At 39.2% G+C, this 26,466-nt stretch overlaps 1 protein-coding gene across 2 annotated transcripts; it reads right to left on the bottom strand.

The window, feature by feature from the left end:
* Positions 1-476: 476 nt before the first annotated feature.
* Positions 477-21,334, bottom strand: atl2 (atlastin GTPase 2). Of its 2 annotated transcripts, none has more exons than XM_042433581.1 (14): positions 21,230-21,334; positions 13,475-13,641; positions 12,348-12,560; positions 8,872-9,006; positions 8,685-8,789; positions 8,533-8,583; positions 8,364-8,420; positions 8,054-8,146; positions 7,616-7,754; positions 7,369-7,496; positions 6,914-6,970; positions 6,716-6,787; positions 5,586-6,017; positions 477-3,355 (listed from the first exon to the last, which is right to left on the bottom strand). In XM_042433581.1, the coding sequence occupies exons 1-14, from the start codon at positions 21,300-21,302 to the stop codon at positions 3,236-3,238; spliced, it is 1,842 nt and encodes a 613-aa protein (XP_042289515.1). In that variant the 5' UTR covers positions 21,303-21,334; the 3' UTR covers positions 477-3,235. The 2 variants fall into 2 exon arrangements, with proteins under 2 accessions (XP_042289515.1, XP_042289514.1); XM_042433580.1 differs by having other exon boundaries at positions 13,475-13,644; positions 21,230-21,333.
* Between the last annotated feature and the right edge of the window lie 5,132 nt (positions 21,335-26,466).

Raw genomic sequence — 26,466 nt, forward strand, 5'->3', positions numbered from 1 at the left:
TCAATTGCTTATTGAAATAGTTGATTAATTTTTCTGTCAATCAACTAAATGCTTGATTGACTGATTGTTTCAGCTTGGAAATATTAATCGAAATATGTACAAAATAAAGAATTAAGCCCTGTTTGAAACATGAAACAGAAGCATAACAAAGACACAAAGATTAAGACAGACTGTCGCCTCTGTCAACATGTTTTTTTTAAAAAAATGAATCTAAAATTGCAGGACTGAGTTTGGCCCAGTTACAAACATTTTTCACCTGAGCCTGGACAGAAATTTTAAAATAAATCTGATCTGTCTGGGACTGTTTGTTTTGGTTACAAACATTTAGACACATTTAATTGCAGGCGTTGCTTTAACCACAGTTACATGTGGGTGTAGTAAATCTATTCTTGGTTAATAGTTCCAGACTTTCCTTCAGGCAATTATGTCTCCAAAAAAAACAAACAAACAAAAAAACAGACAAAAGGGAGCAAAAGAATTGTACGGATGATTTATTCTTAAGGTAAACATTTTATTCAAAAATAAATTACCAGAGATATCTTTAAAAGGCAGACAAGACATTTGTCTCCGACCCACTCGACACAATCAGAGATTTTCCTATCAGAGTATTCACACCGTTTTTCTATGAACATCCTCACAAACAGGAGAAAACTAATTTAATCCCTACAGCAGCAACTTATCTTTCTTTAACAAACCACAGACTGTTAAGTTGATCAAAAGAAGAAAAAAAAACAGCCACTGTCAACTGATTTGACTATAAAATGTATACAAAGTTTATTTAAATATTTAATCCAACATACATGCCCGATTTGTAATGTGAACACAGAAGAAGAAGAAGAAGAAGAAGAGAGACTGTACAGTACGAGACTGGCGCTTGAGGTGAGAAATAATAATGTGGATGGAATTGATGCAAAAGAGCTCAGACAGAAGTGATGCAGCTGTTAGAGTTGAACTAAGACATTAAAATCTGGTTCCTATTGTGGAGAAATCACATCTTATCAACCTGCTGTTGAAAAAAACCCGAGCTGACAGATAAATAAGACTTTATTGTCGACTCGTCACTTGACTCGACTGACATCTCTTTTGCTGAAAAGATGATCAACGGTCCAGTGACACTGATTTATCTGATTTATCCAGCTCAGGAGAAGGAAAAAAAAGGTTAATAAGGGCTGAATCATTTCTTGTCAGTTAGAGAAATAGTTTGACAATTTTGAAAATACAAACTTTCTTGCTGGGAGTTAATGGAAAGCTGGATGCCATCTCAAGTCTCAGCCAGCAGCCAGTTAGCTTAGCTTAGCTTAGCTTAGCTTAGCTTAGCGTAAAGACCGGAAGCAGATGGAAACAGCTAGCCTGCCTCTGTCAAAAGTTTCAAATATCTGCCTACCGGCGTCTCTAAATCTCACTAATTAATTACATCTCATTTGTTTAATTATCTAAGTGTAAGAACAATTTGTGGAAGGAATAGTTACAGCACTAAACCCCCCATAAAAACAAATTGTCGGTTTAACAGTTCGGTTTGTGTATGAATTAAACAAACGAGATAAAAACTGTTAATAAGTGAGCTTTAGCTTGTTTCCATCTGCTTTCAGTCGTTATGCTAAGCTAAGCTAACCGGCTGCTTTAACAGATATTAGAATGGTATCTTCTTGTTTCACTCTTGACAAGAAAGCCGATAAGCGCATTTCCCAAAATATCAAACAATTCCTTTAAATGGATATTAGAAGTTTGAGCTAAAAAAAAAAAAATCAATATCTCTAAGTCGAAGCAACAGTTTGATCGTTACAGTCAGGTATGAAAACCGTGAATGAGTCTGAGAGCTCCCAGAAGCAATAATCAAACTTACAGCCTGTAGGTCCTAAAGATGCCTGAAGAAACGCAGGACTAATGCAGCTTTAATCAAAAAGGCGGTGAAAGAGGAAAAATGGTTCAAGATGATGACGATCCTCTCTGGTTACCTGACTATAGCTGGGATCTAAAAGCTCTTAGCTAGCTTCATGCTACAACACAGTAGCTCTTAACACCATGCAGAGGGCCAAACACTGGCAGGTCCGCTACGAAACGCTGAAGGCCAGATAAAACATGTCAGTTCTAAAATAAAAACAGACCAAAAAAAAAAAAAAAAAAATTCAGCTGAGAGGCTCGAGGCTCCTTACAGTTCTCTTCAGGATCACAAAGTATTAAAGGGAGACAAGACAGACAGACGTACGAGGGTCTCGTCTAGAAGCAACCTGAGCCCAGAGTTTGATTATACAGATGTTACCTGGTTAAACACCTCTTCCCGAATTTAGTGTGAAAAACTGAATGAATGGAGGCAGGCAGGTGAACCACTAGTATGTCAGAAGAGAGAAACCGCACGCGTCAGTTCAGTTCAGATTTGAAGATGGAGACCGATCAGCCCACCGGGACCGGGTCGGCCGTTAGGTAGTTACAGTAGCCTTTTCCAGCTGGTCCATGACAGGAGCGATCAATTTACTTTCACTTCAGTTTCGTCAATAAAATTTGTTTCCTGATTTTACTGAAATAAAAAAAAGGAACATAATCACCTCATAATTAGTTTTCTGAGTCGATTAGTCAGTTGTGCTTAAAGGAAACGATAATAAACTGAAGAGAAAGTGAACCGAGCGCTTGTAGACAAGATGATTCAATGCACACAAAGTGTTTCAGTTTGCATCCACGGTTGAAAACAGCTGCCCACAGCGGTGTCAGTTATCCCTGAATTACAGCTCAATTCTGAAGCGAGTGCAGTCAGCTACCAGCTGGATTTCAGACTTGCAGATATCACAAGTGCTCTGGTGTGAGTATATGCATGTGTGTGTGTGTGTGTGTGTGTGTGTGTCAGCCTACAGTATGCATTACAACACAAGATGCATCTATGGCAGCATGGCACACTGGAGAAGAAAAACAGTCCTTCAAGGTGCTGTTTTGGCAAGAGGCGACGCCGGCTTCTCTGCTCGGTCCTCTGGAGAACGTGCAGTTTCTGCTCTGAGGCACTGGGGGGCGATGAAGAGCAGGGCGGACAGCGAGCCTACAGGTCCACTACAGATCACAGAGAAGGAGGAAGGGGGGGGCAGCATGTGATGATGAGGGGTGTTTGGGGTGGAAGAAAAGAGGGTCAGCTTTGGTGTTGAACTAGTTCCACAGTTCTAGGATTGAACACATTGAGCGAGTGGGCAGGAGGGCGATGAACATGACGGGGAGATGAGGAGGAGGAGGAGGAGGAGGAGGAAGAGGAGCGTCAGTGAGTCTTTAACTTGGTGTGCTGCGAGCCCTGTTCTGTCAAGCTGGCTTTGAGCGAGTTAACCACCGTCTGTCTGACGTTGTCTTCCATATATTGTTCAGTTAGTGGCTTCAAAACCTGCAGGAGAGGAGAGGAAGAGATTCTGCGTGAGAACAAATCAAGTTAAATCGTCTACAAAGAGTTTATAAAAGGGGACAAAGAAACTGAAAGAAAGAAGGTTATGGGGAAGAAAAATGTTTAAGGTAAAATAAAAAGGAACCAAAAGAGGATGTAGTCTCAACATGCCGACCACAGAAACACATCCCAATCCTCTCGAACTTAAGACTCATAACTTAACAAAACCTCTTCAACTCAAAATACCATCAAAGAAAAAGAGAAAACAGTCACACTTTCCACATTCATCAGAATAAGATGATTAAAAACCGTCTGGGCAGGCTTCATGTCTGTGAGATCCTGAGATGGGCCCGGCCTGCCGATGTTCTGTGTCCACACTGAGGGACCCTGGGGTTAAAATATAAGAATCCAGCACCATAGGACTGAAAAATAAACAATAAAGAAGCCAGCAAACTGCAGAAGTTTCAATATGAGGAGGTAAGTTTAACAGTCAGCCAGTGAACCAGCAGCTAGTTAGTTCTTCTTGTAGTTGTTGTTGAGAGGAGTCAGAGCTCTGAGTCCCAGTGTGGCTCCTGATGGGAGTGAAGGGAGGAGAGAGGCGGGCCACGCCAGGCGGCTCCTGACGGGCTCCAAGAGTTTGGAAAACACCTAAGAGGAGAGCAGGGAGGAACGGGAGAGTTAAACAAAGAAGACGACAGACAGACGGAGAGACAGACACTGGAGCAGAGGAGGAAACAAAGATCCAGATGTTTTACGGGGAGAAAAAAAAGGATAAAATAAGGAAGAAAGGAGGAAAGAAAATATAGCACCATACAAATACAAGGTAGCGGGGTGGCTGAGGTGGAGGAGAAAGTAAAAAGATAGAAATCTTGCAGGATTTTGAGCACAGAAGGCAAAAAAGAAAAAGTGAACCGACACTTCTCACCTTTCTGACCGTCCTCTGTAAAGCAGGGGAGGGAGGGAGGAAGACAAAAGCAGGGAGGAGGAAGTCGTCAGAGGAGACACGAGGGATGAATTTTCTAGTGAAACGCAACAAAACACACTGCTTCCTGCCTTGATGTTTAACAATGTCTGACTTTTATAAACTTGATAACAATCTGCAGGTCAACAGGCTGAGAAGAGAGCAAATACAAAGGTGGTGCTGACGGTGCTGCGGCGTGGAGGATATGCTGAAAGGTGAAAAGCTGATGACTAAAACAATGATCCTTTCTTCTGAAGAAATGACAGCAAAAACAAAACCAGAACGGCATGATATACTGGAAAGAGGGAAATAAAAAAAATAAAAAATAAAAAATAGGAGGGAACTCATTGTTTCAAAAATCTTAACGGGCAGGAGATGACGAGGAATGAAGTGGAGTTCTGGTAAAATGAACTATTACAGGAAAGTAGAACAGAAACCAGTGCCAGATGAAGTGGAAAACACACACACACACACCTTGAGGAAAACCAGTCACTTCAAAGCATAAGTGTCTTAACATATTTTAAAAATATTCCCATAATTTTCATAAACTTAACTCTATTTTAACACATCTTTATCACAAAAACACTTCTTACAGCTGCAACATACAAACACAGAAACATACTTATAACTGTAGAGACTTTCAAATCCAAGCAATATACTCTAAACTCTAAACATGTGTAAGAAATAGATGTAAGTAAACTTCTGTTGTGGGAAATTACCTAAATTAAATTACCTCATCCAAATCTAATCAACTTCCAATTAGATTAAACATTAAAACAATATGAGATTAACTATTTAAATACCTAAATGTTGTAATAATAAACTAATTAGCCTTATAAAGTGATAACTGTTACCCATAAACCAATCCCCAAAAAATAATACCAATCCTTAAAAATAACCAATTTCCTGCCATAAAATCTCAGTTCTCACCTTCTACATTCATTTAAAGGAATAGTTTGACATTTTAGGAGATACTTATTTGCTTTTTTGAGAGATGAATAAGATCGATACCACTCTCATGTCTGTCCATTTAATATGAAGCAACAATCAGAAGATGGTTAACTTAGTTTAGCACAAAAACTGGGAACAGACCAGTTAGTCTGACTACCAGCACCTCTAAAAGTCACTAATTAACACGTTATATCTTGTTTGTTGTATCCCTGCTAAAACCAAAATGTAAAAAGTTCCATAAATGTATTTCCCAAAAGATCAAACTATTCCTTTAACAAACAAACAAACACACACACAGCTCCTCTCATCTTGACAACCCACCTGTTCCCAGAGTGTATCGGCCACCAGATCTATCAACGATCCCAGCTCACGAAACTCTCCAGAATACTTGACATATGCCCAGGCGCACAGCGAGAGCAGCGCCACGCCCATGACCAGGTTAGCAAGCACCGCTAAGGTGCTCAGACCGATGAATCCCGTCACCCCAGACACAATGTAGGTGACGAACATGACCGCAAAGAGTGTGGCGGGTGTACGGGCTGCATAGAAGATGTTCTTCCCGTCGTTGTGCTTAGAGAAGTTGGTGTAGGTCTCGTCCAGCTCGGACTCCAGCTGGTTCTGGTAGCGCTGGCAGAACTCGTCGCCGCCCATTTTCTTCACGGAGCGGAAGTAACGCACCGAGTGCTCACGAAACTCCTCGTGGCAGCGCTCCAGGTCAGTCGGGGCGATGTATGGCTTGTCCCCTCCGCAGATCTGAGAAGGAAAGACAGAAGAAAGTGTGAGTGTGCCTTCCTACTGATGAAATCAACAAAAAACACAACACAAAAGGCAAGATAATCAATTAAATATTCATTACGCCCTAATTTTCACAGGATATCTGTAGGTCTTTAAAAGCGCTGAATCCAGTTCCCTCAAAAAATAAAGACTAAGAAGGTATAAAAAGTCTTAAATTTCATTTACAAAAGGTCTTGAATAGTTTCTAGCAAAAACATATTTTGTAATTGGTTAATCCATCCATCAATTTTCTTACACTTAATGTGTCCAGAACATGTTACTTGATTAATTACATTAATAGGAATTATTGTTACATACAGCTGGGAAGTACTGACAAAAATGTGATATAAATGTCAAATTCCTCTTCTTAATAAATAATTGTAAGCCTTCTGGTTTTCCATCATTCATTTATTTGTATGACTATGAATAATAAATTGAATTTTATGTGTTACTATAAATATCTTAAAAAGTCTTTAATTTAATTGAGTGAAACCCAGTTTCAGGATGTTTTGTTAGCTAAACGGCTGAACTACTCTGTGCTGTTGCCTTCTAGTAAAAAAAACATAATTAATCCATTACTGCACCCTGCTGGCCTTTCAGGACAGCTGATGCTCTCTGGAGTTTGGTGCCTTTACTTATTGATTGTGACTGAAAGGTGAGTAAAAACACATCCTTACCATCTCCATGCTCTTGCTGTACATGTCTTTGGCTCCTGCCACAGCAGTCAGGTTGTTGGCTTCTGCTGTCGCCTGAGAAATAGGAAACAATAACAAGATTCAAGACAGCTGCTGATCTTTATGACCAGTAGAGCACAAGAGAGGAGGAATAACGACCAAAACCTTTAATGATCCACCAGTTTAAAGACAGTAACTAACCTGCAGCATGGACTTTGGGTGCGGCAGTTCCTCGCCTTGGTAGATCTTTATGTAAGCCTGCAGAGATGTAGAATAATACACAAAACTGCACCAGTGTTTCCTGTACAATATTCTGGCAGTAAACACAAGAAATTAACAACCTGGCAAGACACATTTCTATTGCCATTATGTTTATAAAGAACAGTAAACATAATGTGTTATTTTAATTGAGAAAATGTGTTACTTCCATTTGTTGCCTCTGGGTTGAACTGAGCAGAAAATCAAACTTTGATTGAACCCTGTTTGAAACCAGTTTCACTGGTTGTACATTAAATCTTTACTTCAGTGTTGAGATTTTCATTTTCCTCTTATCCGACAATCCAAAAATAGTTGTTAACACCAGTTGCTCCAGTATAATTTGAGGCTTTATGTTTATCAACTTGTGACATATCATCGTGAAAGCCACTGGGCCGCACCTTGAAGTACTCCAGGAGATCTCTGCAGGTGACCTTGTTGCCTCCGATCTCCTTCTCTACCAGTCGCTCTGGGGCGAGTAGGAGAGGCACCAGCTTGGCCAGCTGCTGCTTAAAATCTCCATCGATGTCTGAAACAAAAATACACACCCTGATTGTCCTCTGGAGCGTGACGTTTCTGTCCCAACTTACTTCAGTGATCACTCTTCATGCTCATGCTCAGCACATGCGCATGTTTCTGTTCTCACACCTTTAAGCCTGCCGTCAAAGTACGGGTTGGTTGCCACCTTGAGGCCAGGATGTGGCAGCAGGAAGCAGCCGATGTTGGAGAAGCAGGAGTGGATGTGCTTCCTTACGTTCTGCAATTCTTCGTGTTGGTTCTGTTTCACCTGTTTTAGGGGAAGAGAACAACATACTGACACCGTGAAAATGTGTTCAAGTCTTTGTCATTGACTAGCGTGTGAATGTGTACAAACACGTCCTGCTAAACAAACTTGACACACCCGATTGTTTTTGCTTTTCTACACATGAGGTGTGGTGGGTTTGACAGGGACAGTAATTGGTACCTGCTGCATAAATATTTTCTACAATTATTAGAGATTTCTGGGTAGAAAAATGTTTCCTTTTCATTTAAGCAGGCATCATCGCAATACAAATGTACAACTTTGATTTTAAAAATGATTCTCACCTGTAGTCTTTTCTCCAGGAAGGAGTTGCCTCCTTGAAGGCCGTAGTTGTGTTCATAAGGATAACTCCAGTCCCGAATCAGGAACATCAGGGACTGAAACACACAACCAACAGCACAGAGACAACAGCTCAGTCAATCATGATTTAAGGGAACAAAATTAAGGTGATTTTTACTTATCTGTACATTTCCTGTCAACTTGCTGTGCAGCCACATATTTAATTGAACAGGTAGCTTTAATGGACAAACTGCATATTCAATGGTATGTATTAATTAAGACCTATATGTCCCCATTACATGTATGTACAAGCACCTGGAAAGGTTTCAGGTAGATCTCTTCCATTGCGAGCCGTCCATACTCTGTGAAAAGCTAAACAAAAGAAAAAAAAAAAAACAATTATAATCAGAAAACACAAACTGAGATACTGTAAGAAACGTTGGTGCTACTTTTTCTTTGAGAGGAAAAATAAATAATAAAAAACCTGCAGATGCTGCAGGTCGTCCTCCTGTATGTTCTGGGAGAGATTGTACACCTGAAAACAAAGATGAGACAGAAATGTTGATGTGTTGTTTAAGAGAACAAAGCAGCAGCATATATTCGACCTTGACAGTGTGTGTATGTTTTAAGTCTCACCTGCACAGAGCTGGTCATTGTGCTGAGGGCAAACACAGTAGCACAGTCCTTTATGGTGGACTGGCTGTCAAACGCTCCCTGGGTGTCAACAAGGAGTACAGCAACCTGTTGGGATGAGTCTAAGTGAGTGTGTGAAAACTTTACCTACATTTTCTCATGAAGCCCCTGACTTTACTAAAGAGTCTACCTTGCTGCCGTCGGGCTTGTCGACCACAAAGACTTCGCTCCAGATCTGGATTCCTGTGGTCTCCCTCTCGCAGCCTCCTCTCCAGGTGAACCCTGTCAGGGGCTCATCATCACCTCCTATCCATGACTCGCTCTCCTGCAGAGGGAAGGAGGAGGGGGCAAGAGGAGAGGAATCAGAGAAACATGAGCATTTTGTATTCCAAATGCATCTGAAGAACAAGTTTCCACACTGGAGGAAATAACAGTCATCCTGTTCTTTACTGCTGTGTGACTGATGTTTGACATAAATGTAACGGACGACTGAAAAGAAGAAATGTAGAGGAAGTAAAGGAGACTGAAAACTCCAGAGCACCTGTCTCCACAGAAAACCATTTGGTGAGTTTTGATGGTAATTTATTACTGCTTTAAAACGCAACCGGTGTGCAACAATCAGAAAATAAAGTTTTATTTCCCTCATTCACTCTTGGTCTCTCCAGGCTCTCAGTGGGTTCGGGTCAGGCTCTTTTTCTCTCGCTCTTTTTAAAGACAAGTCAGGAAGCAGACAGCAGGCCTCACTTTGCTTTTAATGTTTATGAACAACAAGAAATGTCCACCCCTTGTCCTATTACTGATACTAGAGTACTTGTTTTATGAAGTAAGCAGTACACAAGGTGAAGCAGCTGCGGTGTCTGTGTTTGATCAGTGAAGGTCAGCCCTGCGCCCTTGCCCCTCAAGTTCCTGTACGTTTGGACTTTTTTAAGCACCTGCAACTAAATTTAGTACCTGCTCCCTCCAGTTGAAACGCAGGTTTAGTTCCGATAGATTGAGAGGACAGATGAGGGATTAAGTGTGAGGGGAAGAAGAGATGGAGACTGTGCAGAGGAGGTGGAGAGATAATGGTACGAGAGAAAGAGGGAGGAGTTGCAGGTCAATGGACTTTAGTCCATCAGCATTTAGCTCAGATTAGCGCTTCAACAAGAAACTGTTTTTATCAGGTATTTGTGGTGAAAATTACCCCCAGAGAAAAGAGTTTTTCTGTGACCAAAATATTTTGTGATCTGCCCAGATTTGACCCTTCTAACAGGGATAAAAGTATTGATTTGGGTTACCCCTTAGCTTTTAATCCAACAGCATCATCAGGTCAAACTTTGGCGAGCCTTATGTAACTAACCTGTCATCTGCCTGCCCAGTACCATGTTGACTGAGAGAGCAACTGGATGAATATTAGGTCTCAGCAGAGGTGAGCGAGTTCTTGTTTACCGATCTAATCTCTCACAGGGCATGGGAACATCACACACAGCACAAGTTACACCATCGTCTTCATGTTTTACATGATATAAACACTGAATAAAACATGGCTCCCACAGTAACAAGACTAACAAGTGAACACTGAAGCTCCAGCACAAAAAAATACCACTTCATGGCAAAGGATTTAATGATGTTTGACTGATCATTATGCCCCCGGTCACAAAAAGTATATTAAGTTATGATTCAAACACAACAAAGAGAAAGTAAAAGCAAAACATTGTGATTTTGTATTTCTGGTTGACAAGTGAGAAGACCACAAACAGGAAATGTAAAAACAAGCCTCAAAACCAAATAACTAGTTTGCAAGTCTAAGTATGCAACAACACTGATTCCTGGTGACAACATTATGATGGTGCGTCTCTGCTGCATGCCTGATCATGATCTTATGACACACAATGATAATAATCTGCGATTTGATAACAACAAATACCTACAGTCACCCTCCAAAAATAAACACGTAACTGAGAAAGCTGTGCAAACCTGTTAGTAACATTAACTGTTGTATGTAATTCAATAAAGAACGACGACATGAACAAACATCAGTGTTCAGGAAAAATGACAACGTGTGTGGATCCAGACAGGCTTGCATTGCATGAATGCCCGTTTTCATGTTGCCAAACAGCTGTGAGACAGAGTCATAACATTCCTCCATCTTTCCTGTTCTGTGTGTGTGTGTGTGTGTGTGTGTTTGTATGTGTGTGTGAGTGAGTGTAAGGTGATCCTGGCTGCTTCTGCGTGTCCAGCTGCTGCTACAAGGTCTCAAGGACTAGTTGTTGATACTTGTGTCGGAGCAAGTCGCACAGTTGTTGGATGGACATGTGCCTGAATGTGTTATGAGTGTGAGTATTATTCATATTTACAGTCAGTAATCAAGCAGGTGTATAAGACTGAAACCCCTGATTAACCTTATTCCACAACCTCCTTTATCATTATTATTATAAACATCAATCAAATTCAATGCTTAGAACTCTCGTTATAAAACTTTATTACGGTAAAATTCAGCTTCCCAGAAGGCCGACACCAGTAAAACCAGTCTTATTTATGCACCTTACTGGATGTCTTACTCACCTGGTCGAGTAAGTATCTCAGTATGAAACCTAACAGGAAACACTTGTCCTCGCTTGTCACATTGTGGTGCACATGCCAGTACTGGTTGTGATCACATCTGCGGTACTTTTCTTTTTTACTTCATCTAGCCCTGTTCTCTGTTTTTATAATCTCTACTGACTGAATAATATAATAATATTACACCATATTAAGCCCCAGAGGAAAGATGTGCTTTTATATGTTTACTTACTGTAGCACAAAGATAAACAAACCATCAGCAGGGCTGCAGGGTTGAATTTGAAATTTTACTGAGAACTGTGTGCCAGTGCAAGAACATGAAATGAGATCAGCACTGGGCAATGTTTGCTAAAAAATATGATATTGTATCAAGACTGATATTAAAATTATGCCTGATGTGTTGCACATATTTGATACATGTATGATTTAATTAAAAACAAGAGCACTAAGGAGCATTTTCATTTTCTAGACACGGTAAGCAGTTTTATTTACGTGTAAGAACGGCTAACCTGTTTAAAAATTGATTGAGTTAATATCTAAATATCTGTGCCTTTGTAAAAACTGGATTCTTCACCAGAATCAATCAATCAATCAATCAATATTGCAAGGATGCTCCACTAGCTGTGGAACAAATGCAAGAGCAGAGACGTTTAAAATGTTATCCCAAAATCTTTCTACATTGGCTTATTTCCTTGGAAAAACTGTAGGATTGGTCATTGGAATAATGGAAAAATGACCATGTAAATATCAGTCATCAGATATTGGTAAATTTGAAATATTGTGTGACTCAATTTTACAAAATAAATAAAAACTATTTAATTTCAAAAACAACCACTAACCACATCACTGTCCAAGCTATAGGCTACTGTAAAGTGTGAAAATGTAGGACCACACTCCTCCAGTTCCAGCCTGTATATCAGACATGAGACATGTATAAAATTGCAGAAAAATATGTTTTGGCATCAGTTAACTTGACTGTTTACATTTCAGACTTGCCACATCGTTCATGGTGGTGGTGCACTCACATTCAACCCTGGCAGGATATTTTGAACTGTTTATAATTCAGTCAAGTCTTTTAAATGAATCCTCAGAAACAGTATGAAACCAGCACGTTCTTTACCTCACCTTATTGTGCATGTAGCGCAGCATGAAGTCCAGCAGGAAGGACTTGCCCTTGCGGAAGGCCCCGGCCACAGACACAACCACCACATTCAGGTCCTTCACGTGTTCCTGCAGCAGGATCTTCTCCAGCGCCGCGGCATCCAGCTCAAAGCTGTGCTCATCCTCATTGGCCAGGACGATCTGGATGGGTCTGGCCTTTTCTTCCTCTACTGCAGCCTGAGGACATGAGTTTGCAATCAATCAAGGCTTTCTGTGGCATTGAGAGGGGTTCAAGTGATTACGCCGCTGATGAGGAAGGTTTCATGGAGGACACAGAGTACTGAATTATAGGGCTGAGATCATCAAAACAAACATCAGGAGGAAAAACAGACTCTTTTTTCCCCCCCATTCTGTCTTCAGGATTTATATGATCATTATTGTCATTAAAGCTTTAACAATTAGTTGATTAATCCACTAATCATGAAGATTATGCTGCTTTTTCCTGCCTTACATTATAGTAAATCAATATCTTTGAGTTTTGGATTGTTTTTCGGACAAAATGAGATATTTGAGGACATCACCTTCAGCTCTGAGAAATTACAATGTTCATTTTCACCATTTTCTGATGTTTTATTGACCAAACGACTAATCAATTAATCAAGAAAGTAAGTGTCAGATTTAGAGATACAACGATTAGTCAATTGATTGAAATCAATCGCCAACTATTTTGATAAAGGATTAATCATTTTAGTCACTTTTCAAGGAAAAAAAAGACAAACATGTCTTTAATTTCAGCTCCATCAATATGAAGAGTTTCTACTTTTCTTTGCCATGTAAGAGTACGTTACCTTGGACTCTGATAAACCATTGAGGGCATTTTTTATATTTTCTGACATTTTATAGACAAATCGAGAAGATAATTGGCAGATTGATTGATAATGAAAATGAACAAAAACTGATGGTAAACAGAGAACATTTATTTGGACTGCCAATTCTTAATTATTCCCTTCCATAAAAGTACAGTAAAAAAAAAAAAAAAAAAAAAAATTCTAGATAGACAGAATGCCGAGTGGTGAAAGAAGAAAGGGAAACAAGTCTATCAAATCTTAGTTAGATATGGATTATATGCTTGTCAATAGGAAACACTTCACCTCTTCATCCAGAATCTCTTCATCTGGTGAGAGGGTGAGGCTGGCACCTTCTCCCAGGTTTGAGGCCATGGTCCTGGGAAGCAATTCATCATCCAGGTCTTCAGGCCTGACTACAGGAGACCTCTGCTTATGCCGATAAATAGGGACATCTTCTACTCCACTCAAGCCTTCTGATAATAGGACAAAGTAGAGAGAGGAAGATAAAATGACACTGGTTAGATAACATCATACTGAATGTTAGTGTGCAGACAAAGGGGGTGTAAAGTGAGAAGAATGTGGAGACGGGGTTTTGTGGACATAAAATCCCTTTTCTAAGGAAAAGGTTTCACTGTAATAAGTGTGTTTACCTGAGAGACTGACTACTGCTCTGAGAAGTTAAAGAGAAAGTTAAAATGCCCTATATGGGTCAAATTGTAGATGGGAATCTTTCCAGCACTCTGTGCTGGGCTAAATACTGTTATCCACTCTGGTCTACCCATCTAGGTCAAGCTCGAAAATAGCCTTGTGCTGAAAATCACAAAGGGCCGGCAAAAAGGACACGAGAAACAGAAGTTACGAGGACAGCATTGTCACATTTTGATGTTTCTGTGAGAGTCTTTCCCTTAAATCTAAAGCACATGTTCCCTCTAAAACAGCAAGATTCCTTCCTTCCCATCACGCCACCAAAGCTGCTGTATAAGCAAATGTGCTGAAAGTGTACAAACTGTAATCCACACAGATGAGTATCTTGTCTTGGTAGGTGACAAAACTGTATTTCTAATACTGAAATATTTAAAAAAAAAAAAAAAAAAAAAAAGGCAAAAGTAATCATCTTTAATTTTATAGGAATTGTTCACCTTTTATTTCTAAAGATGTTCTTAGTTTTTAGACCTCTGAAGTGTTATTCACATACTAAGCCGCTTGATAAAAGCTGCTTTACCTCTTACATATCACATTTTACCCTTGTTCTACCATTTCCAGCCAGAAGGGAACATTTTTTCACCTTCTTTTACAGATATAAACACCACTAGAGCAGGATGAAGATGACACTCCCTGTAGTTAACTACACACTGGAACTGGCAATCCCTCAGCCATACACACAAGTCCACTGAACAGGTAGAACGACAATTATCAAACATGGCTCATTCAAACATTTAAAGTGATTAGCCATTCATCTGTAGTAATTTGTAGCACCTGAGTGTCATAAAGCGCATTCAAATCAGGTTTCAGTGAACCAGCGGGAGCCATCCCTTCAGATTTGGCTGCCATGCTCCTGATAATCAGAAGACCTGTATATCAGTGACAATAAAGTAACAGAAGTTAAGTCCAGATGTTTGGCCGACATTAGCCACCTGAACTTAAGAGTGGACATGTTTCATCCCCCAGAAGCAGCCAGTTAGAGACCACAAACCACAACGGAAACGAATTCGGACCAGTTTGTTGTTAATGTTAGTAATTTTGTTGTTTTTAAATTCAGCTCTGAATCTGCTGGTTAACACTTCAAGACCAAATGTCTCCCAAGTTTCTGCTTGACTGTGAGAGCGACAACAGCGGTGAAACAGAACACCTCCTCTAAAACAAGCACAGTATTGTGCCTCGACAGCTGGATGCTGATACACCACCTGTGTGTCTGACACGGGACGAAGACGCCAGTTTATGCTACACAAACAAGTTCATTACAATCTTATTCTCCATGCATGGCACAGGCACCAAATTTCACATGTGCATTACTACTGAAAAACTGGTTTTCTACTGGAAAAAATCAACTCTCTGGGTCAATCTGCTGGTTAAGTCAAGGAACCAGTGACATGAGGGTGAAAAAAAACAACAAATCGGATGATTAACAAGTTATAAAAACATTACTATCAAGATAAAAGCAAAGATCTTTTGTGTAATGGTTTGTTGTGTTGCTTGAAATCTCACATAAAAAGTCATGCACTTGGTCAAACAGATGAAAATGTGGGCTTCTATGTGAAAAAATGCTGGACTCGAAGAAAGTCTGAGGCCATTTCACGGTGTGGGAGGGCAGTTGTGAAGATATTAGGTAACATTCTTGCTTAAAAAAAAAAAAAAAGGGAAAACTATAAATGGGACATCCATAGATCAAACTGGAGGTGCTGCAAATTCCCAAAGTGCAGCAGCAGCAGCATTGCCTTGCTAGTGTTTGAGGAGCTGCTGCAAGCACAGGGGCAGTTACAGTAATCTGCTCAGCACACAAATTAGCTCTGCACAGTCTGTGGCAGTGCAGGCTCCCATCAAGTCCAGAGCAGCACTCAGCACGATGAAGTGGCACACAGACTGCAGCCACAGAGGGGGATCTACACAAAGACACTATTCTGCTGGGACTGCAGGAGTCTGTATCGCTGCAGAATGTGTGCGAGAGAAACACAAAACACAATAAGCATGCGAGGACGCCAACTGCAAAACAGCCAGTGAAAAAAAAAAAACATTAGCTTTGCTGGTATGTGCACTCACTACTATACTCGCATATCATGATAAAAGTGGCTAATGTACTGTCCTACTCCTTGGCTTGCAGAAAACGAGGGCAGAACTAAAATTAGCTTACTTCTTATCTCACTGAGCAGATGTGAACTTGCCTACACATTTTCCTGCCCATACAGACACACAAACTTTAATAAGGTCACCAAGGGATGGGTCTGTACAGTAAATCACGCAAGAAAAGCATAAAGCACATAAACACACAAAGTCTATTCAGTCTTGCATCCCTCCAGTTCTGATGGGGGTCTATCTTTAACTACGCCTGGAAAGAATTAGTGTCTACGCAAGTTATCCTACATCTCAACACGGTCTCCCAAATCGGCTCTCCCTGTCCCTGGACTCCTGCACTATGTCAGAGGCAAACTTTGATAAGGCCGTGATCCACTTAATTTAACCAGCTGTCTAAACATTGGAGGTTTCATAGTTGAAAGAGGCGTTTCCATTGCTCTTAAAAGAGACTGTAAGCCTGAAGATACTGGCAAATCTTTGGGAGTACAGTTGAATAGATCCATGTAAAAGTGTTTCGCAAGGAAAATACACTACAGTTAGTAACAAATATTCTGCAAGCAACATTATGTGAAATATTTTATGATGCCATCTTGATTATGACATTTTCATTGCCAGAGAATATATTGCTGGTTTAAGCATTTAGTAAGTAGGGAAAGTTCATGCAAAAATCTCCTCTCTATTGTTGCAACACTGAGGATCGATGCCAACGCTTCTCGAGCAGGGTTTCAACACCCTCTTCTAGCCATGTTGCAGCCAGGTCATGCATTTTAAAAAGAGACTCTAAATTGTGAATATGTAGCTTAGTTAATATGTAGCTTGTCTTGCCGTCAGCTCTTAGAGATGTCATCTATGATTGTTAATTGCTCCTATGTTGTTTCTTTACCTAAATTTTACTATCTTTACTTCCTTGTTCAGATGCTGCGGTTTAAGCCCGTTGGGCTCCGTTTTGTCAAACGAGATAAAAAAACAGTCCAAATAGGGATCACACTTTCACCTTGGCGTCTTCTTTGACGTGTGATCGACAGTCATTAGTCTAATTAGTGGTGACAGAAGACGACCTCCTGACCTCTGAAGCGTTGAACGGTGCAGGATTATTACAGCTACATTTGGCAGATTTTTCACCACAAAACTTCCAAGAAGCATATATCAAGTGACAGAGAAAAATGATATTTGCATGCAGTGTGAACTAGATTCAAAACAAACTGTTTTTTACTGGACTAAATGGCAGCGATAGTCTATGTAATTATTACCACCAAATATATTATGGTTGTAACTTATTGCATCATTAACTCCTCTCTCACTCTCTGCCACACCAGTAGACACGCGGAGCTTGTTTTGTCACGTTATAGGCTTGTTGAGTTGATTTATGGACCGATACTCAAGTGATTGATACTCCGTTTGTGTCTAGCACAAACCAGCTTTTCATTTTCTTGTTGGGTTGAACTTGGCGAAGTTATTCTGTGGATGGCTGTTTTCTGTTGTGGTTGTTAGAGACTCATCTCAATCAAACACTTTCACACAATTTCAACTGTGTTTTGAGTTAAAAGCAACTTGTACAAATATCCAACAAGGCTCTGTGTGCTTTTTTCTGTTTCAAACCAGTCTGTGTTCATCAAAGAAAGCGAGGAATCCACTGTGGCCTATTAGGATGCAGGTACACTGACTTCCCTGCACACCAGCACCAAAGGACAATCAGACTTGGCCTCTCTGAACACAAGAGAGGGCAAATGTTCAATTGCAGCAAGCAGAGCAATCGTGAGTCTGTGCTCCGAGGACAAAGTGCAGAATAAGAGCAGCTCCAGTTAGTGAATGTTGTTGCCACAGAGTCAGCGGGTCTGTATGAAAGTAGACATAAAGGTTATCATGATAAGGGACTCCTGACCATATCTCTCAGAGATGAGGCCTTGAGACTATTTACTATTTGCTTACCAGCCTCGACAGTTTAGAGAAGTCTAACAATAACAGACTCGACCATGTGTGTGCAGGAGTAAATTAGTTTTCCTCTGTCATATTGGAAGGCTAAAAGGATATTAGATTTTTTTTTTGGATAAACAAGGTGCCTCATTTCCCTCACTTTCCAAAGCAGCTATCACAAAAAACACTGCTTTAAATCGAATTTAAGGAGAGCACTGATGAGTCACAGATGGAAAGATGGATCCTGAATGAATCCATCTCTTGAAAAACAACCTTAACCTTAAACCCTAAGAACCCTGACAACAGTAATAGTTATCAGCAGAGCCGCAACAATTAGCTTTTGATAATCAATTAATCATTTTCAGTCATTTTTAAGGAAAACGCCACAATTGCCTTCCTAGATGTTAATATTTTATCTTTGGGTTGTGGACAAAACAAGACATTTAGGTTGCATTGGGCTTTAAGAAACGATCATTGAGATTTTTCACCATTTTATAGACAAAACAACTGATCGATTCATCAAAAAAAATGATGGACAGATTAATCGATAATTAAAATAACAGTTGCAGCCCTACTTATTACTTTTACACTGCAAAGCTTGGGAACACAGAAATTACTCCACATTTGTAACTAGTGCTGTGAATCTTTGGAAATCTCACGATTTGATTCCGATTCTTGGGTGTCTGATTTGATTGAATGAATAGAAAAGGCAGCTCTATTTTCAGTCTCTTGCTCCAGCATGCTGTGTGACAAACCATTCACTAGTGTCCTTATTCCACTGAAATACAATATGAAACAACTGGCAGATACGATAAGTGGTCCGCAACCTTTTTATTTTAAAAAGTTAACTGCATTCATTAAATTGAAAGCATCTTACTTATTGAAAGCGTCTCCTGCCTGTATGAGAATGACAAACTCTGGGAGGCAGAGTGCTCCGCTGTGTTGTTATTAGCATCATGTCTCAAGCAGCGGAGAGCAGCCTCTCTGCTGCACCGTTAGCTCCGGGGAAAGTCATCGGCAGAGCTTTTGAGGTGAAACAGACTGAGCATCGAGTTACTTTCTTCACCTCAGAGTTGGTTTAAGCCGTTTAATGCTGCAGTGTGTGTTGCTCAGCTGGTCTCGTTTGTTGCTGCTGGAGTTTGCTGCTCCGCTCTGCTAATATTAGTCTCTGAGTGACAGCGTAGAAAGTTCACAATATACTTCACGTTCGTCTTGCAAAGGTAATTATTTAGTCATTAAATCAAATCATACTGCTGCCTTGTTCGAGGATGAACTACGAGATAACTCTAGCGTGTGCGCCCTGTAGACTGTCTGGGTGCTGCACTGCACTCGCGGTTAAGTTCTGCCTTTTCTGTTCCGTCAACATCATGTTATTAAAAATACACCACTTTGAATATGATGGTTTCTTTACACAAGGTCACCTGTGTAGCAGAAATGTGCAATTATTTTTGAAATTGGTCCTTTAACTAACATTTAGAAAATCGATTTTTGACATTTGTGAATCAATTCAGAATCACAGAAGATAAGAATTGGGATTGTTATGAGAATACATTTTGTCACCCCTATTTGTAACTTAAGGCTATCTGTCATATCCAATATTAAAGGACGGGTTCACAATTTTTCAAGTCTGCCTTAAAACTATAGTCAGGTGCCAAAATAAATATTGAAATAGGTTTTCCTCCTGTTCATACCGACCATTAGAAGATACCTTCTAATGCACTTGATGCAAGTGATGGGGACCAAAATCCACAAGCCTCCTTCTTTGCAAAAATGTATTTAAAAGTTTATCTGAAGCTAATATGAAGCTTCAGCTGTCCAAATAAGTCAAATCAAGCAGATATCTTTCAATGTTACAGTCTTTTTAGTGCCAAAGTCCCTCTTTTTGTTACTATACTTCCACTGCAGCTCAACAGGAAAACACAAAGAGAGAATTTGATGCTAAAAAGAAGTAAATGTGGCAGATATCCACTTGATATGACTAAGACTGCTGAAGCCTCATATAAGCTTCAGATAAACTTTTAAATACATTTTTTGCACAACATGACTGTGTGGACACATTGTGGATTTTGTCCTCCATCACTTAAACTGAAAGCTCATTTGAAGAGGATGTTTTAATCGCCAGTATGAACAGGAGGAATGATTACAACGAGGAAAACCTGTTTCAGTGTTCATATGGGCACCTTACTGAAGAGACTGGGACCCAAGGTTAAAGCAGGTCAAGTACAAATCTGACGAATATTGTTATAAAGAGGCATATGTCTCTTACTTCTAAGGCTGCATATTTCTGACTGTATAATGCACAAACAGACGTGTATTTATGTAGAGGATAACATTAGCTTCGCATTTGCGTGGATAAGTCTGCTGGCAAACCGAACAGACTAATAATAGGGCCTTTAAAAATATCCGAGTCATTAGTAGGATGACTGGATTAACGTTAAGTGTTGTTTGTAAGTGAAAACCCAGTTACAGGAAGCTGGTGTTTGACAGTTCAGAAAACGATGAAGCTCGTACAGGATGACAGTGCAACCCCGGCCAGGTTTACAGATAAGCCGCCAGGTGAGAGTGACGGCCCGGACAAATGAGACGACAGGTGCCGCGGGAGAATTTTGTATCCGGTGTTACACCGTATTTGGTGACCCATCAGATTCTGTGACCTGCAGTGTTGGAAGAAGTACCCAGATCTTTTACTTAAATAAAAGTATCTGATATATTAAATAAATTTAACGAAGTACATCATTAATACTGATGAGTCAATGCATGAGCTGTATTTTAATATATTAGTCGCACCCCGATTTTCCGCAAATAATACTTTTACTTTCGTACTTTAAGTAAATTTAGCTGGTAATATTTCTATACTTTCACTTAAGTATTTAAATACAGGATTTTTACTTGTAATGTATTTTTACACTGTGATATTGATAGGTTAGTTTTACTTAAGTAAACGATCTGTGTACTTCTTCGAATACTGCAGGTCACAGAATCTCATGGGTCACCAAATACGGTGTAACACCAGTCGGGAATCAGTTTCACAGCAGCTTTTTGAAGCCAAAGTTACACCAACGAAAACACATTTTGACACACTGACAAAATATATGCCCATATAGCTCATTTTCATACTGTTTAGACTGTGTTGGCAGTATGTTTAAGAGGAAACAGATTGTGGCGGCGGTACCACATTTGGCAGGACACCTAACTGAAAACACTGGCGTCTGGCTAACGGAAAAGCGAGAGTTTCCCCCCTGACAAAGACGACCGAAACAAAACACAATTTACATTAAAACCCTCCTCCTCAGCTTCGTACACCATATCTGCTCACTTTCATAAATATACTCGACAGAATCAACAGCGGTTTACCTTCGTCAACGACTCTGTTTTTGCATTTGGGCTCGAAGTGATTTCTGCTCCTCAACCCGCTCACCTCCGCCATCTTGGACTACTGAAAACTAACGTGGCTGACGTCAAAGAAGCTTTTTTTCTCCTCGCGCTGCCTGCTGAAGTTCATGCTGCCCCCAGGCTGCTGCAGCGGCGGGGCTGAAGTGTTTTCATTTTTTGAATAACTCAAACAGATGCAAAACGGCATTTAACTATCATGTCTTTTAAATACTTTAACAGTTATTTAATTTGTTTGAAAAATTAGTTTGAATTCCGGGACTCAGTATTGTTTTGTGAATGGGAGAACAACAAATACACACGAATTCCACATATATTTTTTTTTAGACTTAATTTACAGTTTTTAGGTGATTTTTTTTTTTTTTTTTTTTTTTTTTAAAGGGATTTAGCATTTCTCAGAATTATGTTCCTGGCAGTGTGGAACAGCCTTCCTAACCATCTGAGGGCAGCACAGACCCTGGACTCTTTAAAAAAAAAGGCCTAAAAGTCTTTCTATTCAGGCTTTTTCACTTTAACTCTTATTATTTTTGTATGTTGTATGTTTTTAATGCTGTAAAACTTTTATTCGATCAACTTTTTATTGCTCTTTTGCTTTGGAGACATACAAACAAACCACAATAACAACAACACAACACACAAAATATAGCTGAAATAGTACTAGCTACAGCACCATGCATTCTTGCCACTGATAGCTCCATATTAATTATATCAATATCCGATTATCCATTGAGATTTTGTAACTGTATGTGGAGGTTTCCAACATAAAGCCAGCATCTTTTTGGCAGAGAATAGGTCTAGTCAAACATGTTGTGCAGAGAGGTCTTTGAAACAGCCTTTAAGCCATGACTAGGGAGATAAAATTGTACAGTTAATGGAAAAATGTGAGAAAATTAAAATAATCAGTCACAAACTTTTTTTAGTGACTACTAATTAGGACTCATAACCCTGGCCTTGGGTTCTCCTTGAATAATAGGTTGCTGGAAGGTTTGTGGGTACCATTTCCATTGTGGGGCCAAGCTCAAATCATTACCATTTTCACACCTTTTTATATGTTTGTTTATTTAAAATGGGCAGTAGAGATAAGTATTGCGACATAGAATGCATGTATACATAGACTTACATTAGCCCACATGTTATGCAACATGTAATGAAAGCTATGAAGGGCCTCAGGCTGAAGCTGATTTGCAGCCCTCTGTCCCTGGTTAGGCTTTTAAATTCGGGTTAAAATACCCAAACAAATGAGTGGCTAAAACAGATTCAAGGTAAAAACAACAGACAGACTGTGTGAATGTGTATATGCATGTACATGACTGTGTATACATTAATATATATTTGTATATGTGAGAGTGTGTGTGTGTGTATATATGTTTATATGGCAATAGGCATATATGTATGTGACAAGTGGATCCATTCAAACGTCATTCATTGTTCACATCTTAGTTATATGTGTGTGACAGTCGAACTGTGGAGGGAATAAATAACTTAAACTTTGTTAATCTACCTTGAAGAATATATATTGAAATATAATGAAGAATATCTGCAATCTGGGTTTATGAGACAAGATAAATCGAGGCTTCATTTAAATTATTTAACCTGTTAAAGCCAATAGACCTTGTTGGTCCATCACTAGAAACTCGTGTTGTCAAGAAAAGATCAATTTAAACGCACAAAACCTCACAACAGTTTTAAATAATACACCACAATGTTTCCATAGATTCCAAATAAGTCAGGCTGAACCCAACTAACGTTTATTTTCATTATTGAGTAATGTGCTGATTATATTCTTAGTACATCAATTAATCATTTTGCCTATAAAATGTTAGAAAATAATGAAAAATGGCCTTATAATTTCCTAGAGAACAAGGTGAAATTTTCAAATTGCTTGTTTATCAGTCCAACAGTCCAAAACACAAATATATTCAACTGACATATAGCTTAAAATTGATTGATCACTTCATCTCTAAGTTTATAATGATGCACAAGACATTTAAAAATGTTCATTTGGTGTAATGTTGCAGAAAAACATGGCATGAGTTCAAAAACTAACCCCTGTCCTCATCAGGACAGGGTGTGGTCTGATCTGATCTGACTGACAGCAACATCTCCCTGGCAAGATAAACAAACAATGTGACATCACAGTTTGATTATGTATATTATATTCTTTATTTCTGACTGGTGCATGAAAATAATATCACCTTTTTTCAACATGACCCCAGATATGTTGAATTTAGCTATAAGCAGAAAAGACAAACTAACCGTTTGGTATATTTGCTTTCTTATAAATGGTATGTTTGCCTTAATTGGACAGTTCGGGCAGTAGAACAGGTCCCATGGAATAAACAAATGAAATGCATCTTGGATCCCAGACCCCAGCAGGATGAACATGATTTGATGAGGGGTTTTTTTTTGGTGGCTCTGGTGTTGTTTAATTAACACCTGATAGACATTGTAGTTTACCATTCTTACCATTTAGTGCTAAAACATGACCGACAATCTGACATGGTGGTACATTTAAAGCTGCAACTTTACTTTTATCTCCACAGTATCAAAATCTGTTACAACCATCTTAAGTATGTGAGATAGGAATCTTGGAGGAAATTGGATTCATTTCCTCAACATGTCTCGGAACAGCCTACACTTTGTTCTCTTGTCTTCTCTTCTTGCTTGTTTTTTTCTTGTCTGCTGATAATGACAATAAGGTCTTCCAGCACATAAATCAGCAGTGTGCATGATAAAAGAATGACAATTATTTTGTCATCCTGTTTGTCTGTGCTGTATTTCTATAATTTGTGTTTTATTATCTACACACATCTATTGATTGCATGTTTGTCTGTCTCGGAGGAGGGATTCCTCCTCTGTTGCTCTTCCTGAGGTTTCTTCCATTTTTTCCCTGCTAAAGGGGTTTTTAGGAGTTTTTCCTTATTTGAATCGAAGGTCTAAGGACAGAGGATATGGTATTGTTGTACAGATTGTAAAGCCCTCTGAAGCAAATTTGTGATTTACAATATTGGGCTATACAAATAAAATTGACTTGACTTAATCTTAGAAAACAAGGAATTGTTATGGAAATACTCGTTCACATTATTAATAATAAATGATTCAAAATCTGAGTGCTTCCATTGTTGCATTGGCCTCATTTAAATTGCTTTGACTCTCTGAGGTATCTTCAATAAGTCGCACTATTTCAACATTTTTGATGTTGGTTTTCTGTCTAGGGATGGCAAAGTCAGTCTATCAGTTCGTCCACCACTAATTTCAGACTGAGATATCTCAACAACCATTGAATGGATTGCTATGAAAATTTGTAGCGACATTAATGGTTCCCGGATGATGAATCCTCATGACTTTGGTGATCCCCAGTGCCATCATGAGGTTGACATTTGTGGTTTTGAGTGATCCATTAGTGTTTCAACAACTAATGGATTGCCATGAAATGCAGTGTAAACATTGATGTCCCCTTCAGCAAGGCTGGATTACCAACCGGGCAACTGCAGAAGCCTAGATTTACTACATATAATTTGAGTTTAAATAATGAATTTACAACACTAAAGCACAATATCATCATCTTGTGGTCTGTGTCGAAATCTAGTTTTGAGACCTGAATTGTTGTAGTTTATGTTGCGCTTATTTTCTGTAAAGTTGTATTTTATCAAATTATACGCACAAAATTGAGGGCAAGGCAGTATTATTCCGTTACATGAGTACTGTGATGCTGCAACCAACAGTTATTTTTGTTATCAATAGATCTGACAAACTTGGTTTGTGTGACCAACTGTCAAAAACCCAAAGATGTTGAATTTATTATCATGGAAAACTGGGAAAATGAGCAAATATTCACATTAGAAAGGCTGATACCAGTGAATTTTTTTTAGCATTTTAGTAAAAAAAATGATTATTCAGTTATCAAACTTGTTGCCAATTAACTGTCTGTCATCATTTAATCATTTCAACTCTATAGCACTGCCATGTGTAGCCTCACTGCATGCCTGTAGGCTCAATGTGACACACACATAATATTTATTCTCTCTCTCTGCCACTGTTAGCTTAACCTTCTGCAGCGTGGTATAATGTCTACACACTGAACCACGCTTCGACTCTCTGTGTACTCACTACCTTGATGAAGGTTAATTTTGCTTTCACAGGCGGACTGATGGCAGTAAAGATAGGAACTGTCTCCTCTGTGTAGCCAGATATCTGCGATGCAGTAGAGATATGTTGTTCTTCACTTACTAACTTTATGGTGTTTTATCTGCTCCCAGTGATAATGATTGCTAAACAAAAAGTTATAAAAGCACTTCACCTCAATGGATAAACTTGCTCCATGTGTTTACCCAGCTGTTCACGTCTAGCATAATGTACTGACATTGTGGAAAGACTATCTGCTGACAGAGAAGCATAAATAGGAGGGCAGCTTTTCTTCAGGCCTTCTAATCCTTTGTCAGATTCCACTCGGCTGGAGAGGCCCGCCCTTCGGTTTACTGGTTAGAAGGATGTGTATGTAAAACCAATAATTATACTTGTGACAATGAAGTATTTGGTGGTTTTTGATTTGAAAAAGCATCCTGTTCTTCATGTGTAAAAGCTTGTATGACATTTTCTTTCTAATTAGATTATGCTGGTAAGTTCAAGCTGTGCTACAATGGAGGAATAAGCAGAAACACACAGTTTCTGAAGTTTTAGGAGGTTTTAATATTCATTATACGTGGGTTGCAACTGTAAACCTGAGTTTTATTCCTATGTATAGCATAGTTTATGGAGTTCTTGTCAGTTAGAGACTCACCTGTGTCACTTTTATGACCCAACACATGGCTTAAAAGAGTACTTAAGTGGTTTCTTAAAGAATATTTTCACAGTTTTTCTTGTCCATCCTAAAACAATAGTCAGGTGTTCAAATGAACATTGACACATGTTTTTCTCACCGTTAAGGGATCTCTTCCTAAATATTAATGATGGGTGATAAAATACACAGCCCTCCTTCTGTGCAAACATGCTTCATCTCTCTGCGTACTCACTACCTTGATGAAGGCTAATTTTGCTTTCACACTAGGGATGTGCAGAGGGCCCAGTATTTGTATTTGTATCAATATTTGTTGAGGCAGCAAAATTATTTGTATTTGTATTCGAATAAAAGTGGAAAGAGGCTTAAAAATCCTGTTTTTGTTTTTGTTTTAATTATGCTTTTAATTTTATAAAACTAAAGG

Source organism: Thunnus maccoyii, chromosome 14, assembly GCF_910596095.1.
Source record: "Thunnus maccoyii chromosome 14, fThuMac1.1, whole genome shotgun sequence".
Lineage (NCBI taxonomy): Eukaryota > Metazoa > Chordata > Actinopteri > Scombriformes > Scombridae > Thunnus > Thunnus maccoyii.

What these genes read in the sequence shown, in the direction of transcription:
- atl2 (XM_042433580.1), bottom strand. Translation starts at nt 21,302, where the DNA reads ATGGCGGAGGTGAGCGGGTTGAGGAGCAGAAATCACTTCGAGCCCAAA. An exon ending in TGCGCTACATGCACAATAAG is followed by an intron (nt 9,007 to 12,347) that starts GTGAGGTAAAGA and finishes TTCCCTCTGCAG; the next exon opens with GAGAGCGAGTCATGGATAGG. An exon ending in TCTACCTGAAACCTTTCCAG is followed by an intron (nt 8,147 to 8,363) that starts GTGCTTGTACAT and finishes TGTGTGTTTCAG; the next exon opens with TCCCTGATGTTCCTGATTCG.